The sequence below is a fragment of the Apteryx mantelli genome, chromosome 5, assembly GCF_036417845.1.
Source record: "Apteryx mantelli isolate bAptMan1 chromosome 5, bAptMan1.hap1, whole genome shotgun sequence".
NCBI lineage: Eukaryota > Metazoa > Chordata > Aves > Apterygiformes > Apterygidae > Apteryx > Apteryx mantelli.
The window spans coordinates 17,875,813-17,882,291 of NC_089982.1; the positions used below are offsets into that span (position 1 = coordinate 17,875,813).

General features: G+C 43.0%; 1 protein-coding gene across 2 annotated transcripts in view; it reads right to left on the minus strand.

Moving 5' to 3' along the window:
* The window catches only part of SLC39A8 (solute carrier family 39 member 8), a 29,620-nt gene extending 23,882 nt beyond the window's left edge, over positions 1–5,738 (minus strand). Inside the window, exon 1 of one of the 2 annotated variants that reach the window (XR_010884344.1) lies at positions 5,448–5,738. Coding sequence is in view for 1 of the 2 variants with exons in the window: in XM_067297566.1 (XP_067153667.1) it covers positions 5,448–5,609 (162 nt within the window). In the remaining variant the exon portion in view is untranslated. The remainder of the gene's footprint in view (positions 1–5,447) is intronic. The other variant, XM_067297566.1, reaches the window with a different exon arrangement.
* Between the last annotated feature and the right edge of the window lie 741 nt (positions 5,739–6,479).

Here is a 6,479-nt window from a genome sequence, read left to right on the forward strand (position 1 = left end):
AATAATGCAAATTATGTGACAAATGTTTCCAGCATGAAACAAAGAGATGACAGTTGTGGTCTAAAGCAATAGCTCCTATAGTGTGCTTCTTGTATTACTGGCACACAGAGACATTTCTGGAATCCTGCATTGAACAGCCTTTAGAAAAACAAGCTAGTTCTGTAACCCACTAGTTCTGAGAAATATAAAATGGATGACTAGTATTTTAAATACTAATATATTAGGATTAATATTATTTCACAAAAATGCGATTACGACACCCTATATAATCTAGTGGGTTTGTAATGGGAAAACAGATTTTAGTAAATTTTGCTACATTTTTCAAAACGCAAGGCAACCATGTAGTAAATAGGAGACCAGATTACGCATAGGAAATATTTATCAGCCACAGTATGTATTAGGTAAGCTTGAGGGTTGTAACTTTGGCTACATGCAAACAAATAAGCAAGAAATACCACTGAACAAGAGCTCTTTTACGTGAGGACAAGAAACAGCATTTTATTTAATTATTATTATTATTTTGATCAGGGACAGTCATTTCATCCTCTCAGTAACTCCTACATGCATCCATGAGCTAAAACAAGCTTGCATGAGTTCATCTGCACAATTAAAGGATTAATTAAAAGATTAAATCTACTGGAAACCTTGGATCGGAGCAACCCATGTTGCACCCTGCAAAACTCCATATTTATCTTTGGAGGATAAATACATTATGACAACTACACTGCTGTAAAAACATAAGCTGTTTATTTTGCAAGACGGACAGCTGATCTCAGCAGAAAGGTAACTTAGCCTCATGGAACAGGGGACTGAGAAGGACCTCCTGGGTCAACAAGTCTGCCATCATGTCTGTCTCCTGCTATTCGGTTAGCCTTGTCACAGTGCTCAGGTGAGGGGACTGGCTGTAACGTGACTGTCCCCCAGCAGCTAATGCACATTTGCAAAGAAGATATGACATAACTGATCATGTCCCTGAACTGTGAAAAAGTCATAAAAAAATGACTAGAGGGGACTTCAATCATTAGAATTTACACAATTACACAGTGTTCAGATAAAAAAAAACAAAAGCACACACACACACACACACACACACACACACACACAAAATAAACATGAACCAGGTTACTCATAATCAGATGTTTACTTTCCTCCTGGTGAGCTACTGCTAAAAATGATTGATTAGTATGGGATTTTTAAGAAGGTAAATGAAATAAAGTGATACCCAGCTATCTAGGATCTCTTTACACTCACATTATATACTTTTATAAATTAAAAGCGCACCTCATCTCACCACATTCTTTCAAGGAAACGATGGAATAATTGTTCAGACAACAGTAATGCAAAGACACTTCCGACAGAAAAAACAACAAAATATGCTAAAATACCAAACAACTACATTTCATGTCTTGTAAATGTTTCATTTCTCTTTCTGATCTTCATTCATATTCTTATCTTCGTTCCACCTTTGTTCTATCTGTAGTGCTCCAGATGTGAAGTGCTAAGCTATTATCCTACAGCAACCTGCCATTCGCAGCACTGCAGTTTCTAGATGTTACCAGATTAAACACTAGCCTAGTCCACACAAGGGCTGAACAGCTGGCCTTGTAGGCCACACAGTAGCAAAGCGGTGCATACCTGTCTGACTTGTATTTTTAACTTAGACTGAGACTGGATACAGCAGAATAGACACAAATGAGTAGTACGTCTTCCAAAACTTATTAGTAACAGATTAAAGCATCTAATGCTAATGAGGTGACTTGGCACAGGTGAGAACCGGGCGATGACCACACAGAAACCTTCAAAAAGCAGCACTCCAGGAGAAAGAGCCAAACCAGATGAAGCTGCTTGAGTGCATTTGTGTACTTTAGTGATTTTGCACACATGCTGACGTAGTCCAAGCAGCTGTTCATGCTGGGAGCTGAAAGCTGTCCATGAACACTGAGATTCACCGAGATATTCTAGAAATAAGAATACAAGAGAACACAAGAGCCTATTTATCTTCTCACTGCCCAGGAAACTTCTGAGCATGGTTTTGGATCAAGATGATAACTCTGGCACTCTGTCAAGACCTTCACCCTTTTTTTAAGAAGCAGAAGATGGAACTAGTGAAAGGCTACAAAAAACAGAATCAAAGCAGATACTACTTTAGTTCTATTCCGTCCAAAACAGTAGAGTTACAGTTTTGACTCATCTCTAGGTGAAAAGTAGTCTCTAATGATATCTGACCAGCAATATTATTAAAGATTTTAATTTTATTTTGTCCAAATGTTTTGTTTAAAAATAAAATATATTAAAGAGAGAATATTCCATCATAACATAAAAGGACTGTGCATATAGTTTTCTTAGAGAAGCCAGAGAAAGAAATCAGAGTATGATATTAGCATCTATTGTTTATTCCAAAGCATAAATAAAGGCGGCATTAACAAGCTTTATTTCTAATGCCCACTTACCGTCCAAGTATTCTTGACAAAAACTTTTGAGCATATAGTTTTATCCTCCAGCATACATATGTATAGCTATCATACTACAATGAACCCAATGAAATAAGCTCACGTACAGTTTTGTGGTTTTACATCTTGTTAATAATGTAAAACATATAGTTAGTAAACACGTCACCATCTATTAAACTGAAATTGTTATTTTTAATTCCTACTAATAGGAATAAAATATGTAGGAATTTCACAGTAAAATGTGAAAAAACAGTAGTGAACAGTATTTGAGTCTGCTCAGTTATTACTTATTACTGTGATAAGTCTTAGCTTACATATTAAGAAGATAATTTAAAAAGAGCAATGGAAATTCAAACACAAAATAAGAGAACATGACAAAATACATGATAAAAATACATGATAAAAGGAAAAGAGAGCAAAAGCAGCAGAAGATGGAGACAGTTAAATCAAATTTTCCAAAACTGCACAGAATATTTCATAATTCATTTTGCATATCTTAGGAAACAAATGAGGGTCTTTGTGGACATCATATGATATAAGTTATCATAATTGCTTACAAAATTTCACACAAGTATATGTTCAAACACCATCATCCACAAATTAAAGCACTTTTTCTTCTGCCTTATCTTTTCAAGTCAATCTGGTATCAACAGAAAACAGAAATCAAGCATCCCTCTTCTGGCTTACACATCCAAACTCTTCCAATTTTTTAAGAAAATGGATCAGCTTCTGGTGGATCCTCTCTTGTGAGATTAATAGTGTTACTGAAATTGTTATGTGAGCAAAACATTAAAACTAAACACCAATACTGGGATAATACTAAAAGAGATTGTTCCTTTCTGCCAATTTTTAAGTGCTATAGCACCTGTCCCTGACAGGTCAGCTCTCTGCTAAAAATGACTCTGAGCTTAGATGACAGATTCTTTTGATAGAGCAGGAGTGTATTATCTAGGTTGGAAAGAGGTCTGGAGTTATCCCACTAGCTCTGGACATTCGAGTTAGGAACTGAAAGTCTAAGATAACTCTTGTCTCCTCCTACAGTCATATATTTATGCAGCCTCAATGGATGATTCAGCCTACCTGAGCAAGACCTGAATCACTCTCCAGAGGTATTTATTTTCCTTCCTAGAGTATCGGTAGAACTTAGGCCTCCAGTGCCTTACGACACTCAAAGTTAGGTTAGGCCACTTTAGCTTCTTCAGGTTCCATGTCTTCTATCATAATCAGCAGATGCTCTAAATTACGAACTTACATGGACAAAGAAAGAGTTACAGTGTTTTCAAGTGATGACACACGTTGTGGGCAAATATCTAAGGTATTTGATATGAGTGTGCATTTGTGGACAGCATTTGCCCAAAATCATTGGTATACCATATAAAAGGGATCAAGATCCAGGAGCAGCTCTTGAGTGCCTAAACAGTACTAGCTGAGCAGCCGTAAGACCAGTTTCAAGAAGGAATTCAACTTCTCAATATAAAAGAATACACATTTCAATATAGTACCTTAGATATTTTTCAAAAAGGACACAACTAAAACAGGCCTGTAAAAACATTTAATCATTTCAGTTAAACTTCAAATTACTGATGAGGAATATGCATCTACAGTAATAAGAAGAGGCATCACAATTTTTTTTTCCCTGTAGCCTATGCCAAAGCCTGTGTACGAGGGCTACGTGTTTTTGCAGAGCTAAAACCCAAAGGACTGAGGATTCTAGTCATTTCCACACCCATTTAAAGAAAGCCTCTTTTCATAACCATATTCAACACTTCAAACCTGTATTTAGTGCATGTGGCTGGGAATGTTTATCTTTTTTTTTTTTTTTTTTTAAACAAACTATGTGTGTTTTAACAGTATAACAGTGTTCAATTGGTGAAATGTGGAATAGAAGCAGTGACTTTGGCAACCATTGACATGCTTACACTGAATACTATGTTGATCTTAGTGGCATTAACTCCAAGTTAAACCGCCACTCAGGATAAAGACATCAGAATTGCGCTCTAAGACAAATGGCGGCTGCAGACTTTTCAGGGTTTGTCTACATTACAGAACAAGTAAAAAACAAAACAAACAAACAAAAGAAAAACAACTACTGTTCCAAACACAAGAAAATTCTCTCAAGGTCTCTAGAGGCATACCTCTGCTGTATCTTAAAGAGTTAAATCAAATTAGAGCGAAGTCATCCTTGTTTTCCTTTCATCTTCACAATTGGCTTAACATAAAGAAATCTTCACCAGCCTCAAGATTCCCCTTTACCACTTCATACTATTCTAAGATACTAGAAAAACATTAAATTACTGTAGACTTTAAAAGTAGCAATAAGGTCTGCATTTTTTATTGAGTCACTAAACAGTATTTTCCTGAAAAGTGACAGCTATTCCAAAAACATTTAGCCAGTAAATTAAACGACGTTTTAAACAGCTTGTAGTATATGCATTTATGAACATACAGTTTGCACTCAACTTGGAGAAAAGATGTGAAAATTTCTGCAAAAGTTTCTTTACACAAGTAGAGCTTTCTATAATCAAGTGCTTGCTATCACATGACAATTTTATTTTGTTAAAAGTCCCGAAGTTTTGCTTGTAACTCTCGTGGAGAAAAGCTAGCAGATTCCCATGCCCTTTTTGGTGTTGCCCAGATGCTGTTTACCCAAGTGCCAGTTTAAGAGCCGAGCAGTGAACAGGCGGAGCCGATGCCACAGGCAGCCCGTGCTGCGCACACAGCCGCTCACTGATGGATCCCTGCCTTGCTGCAGGCAGGTCCCACGGGGCTCGCACCTTTTCCCGAATCCCGGGCCCAGCGCCGCCGCGGACCTTTGCTCCCTCCTTCCCTCCCCGCTTCAACGACGGCAGCGGGATTTAAACACCACAGGAGCTGCCCGCCCGGCTCGGCGCCCCCGCGCCTGGGCGCGCGTTTCCAGCCCGGCCCTCGCCGCCGCCGCGGAGCCGAGCAGGCGAACCGGCGCCCGCCGCCGCCACCGCGCCGGGGCCGCCACGGTACCTGGTTGTGGTGCAGGTGGGGCAGCGGCAGTGCGGCGCCCAGCGCCGGCGCGGCGCCCAGCCGGCGCAGCAGCGCGGAGAGCTGCCCGGCCGACAGGCTGTGGTTGGCCCCAAAGACGCGCAGCACATCGTCGGCGAAAGCGGCCGCCGCGGGCGGGGGCATCTCCGGCCCCGCGGGACGCGGCGAGGATCGCTGGGCACGCAGCACCGCGCAGCACCTCCGCACGGCCCTCGCGCCGTCGCCACCTCTGCCCACGCGCCCGGGGCTCCGCGGGGCGGGAGAGGCGGCTGGGCCGGCCCCTCCCCTCCCTTCGCCTCCCCGGGGGGCGTAGTGGGGAAACGGGGCGGGCGGGACATAAGTAAAGCCCCGACGCGGCAGCAGCCCCCCCCCCCCCCCCCACACACACACGCCGGTCCCGCGAGGGCGCCTCCCCGCTTTGCCGCCCCGCGGCGGGGCCGGGGCCGCTGCCGGGGGTCAGGCTGACCCCTCCCCCCCGGCCACGGAGAAGCGCGGGCGGCCGCCCACCTGTCGGGCCTCACCGCCGGCCCCGAGCGCAGCCGGGAGCCGGGCAGGGTGCCGTCCCGCGCGCCCCCCGCAGGGGCAGGGGGGTCCAAAGCCCCGGAGCCGCGCGCAGCGTGAGGCAACTCGCCTCCCTGGGGCGGCCCCCCTCCCTCCTAAAGGCTGAGACACAGCTTTGCATCCACTCTGCCCCTTTAGGAAGGTTTAATCCACATCTAAAAAAAAAAAAAAAAAGTGTAAGTGCATGTAGTCTTTCTAGCAAACAAACAAACCCAGGAAATGTGCGGCTGGTCAGAGGCATAGTCCTAGGGCCTGTCACTCAAACGGTTGAGATTAAAAACCCTCATGCTGCAGGGCAACAGCCAAGCACTAACAGCTCCCGCTCAGGAGAAACATCTACTACCACCAAGTTACTCTGATGAAATTTCTTGGGCTGTTTCTGAACTGTTTGATACTGCCCACTACAGGGATGTTTTTACAGAGACATATTTTTGAAACAGATTCTCATTAAGT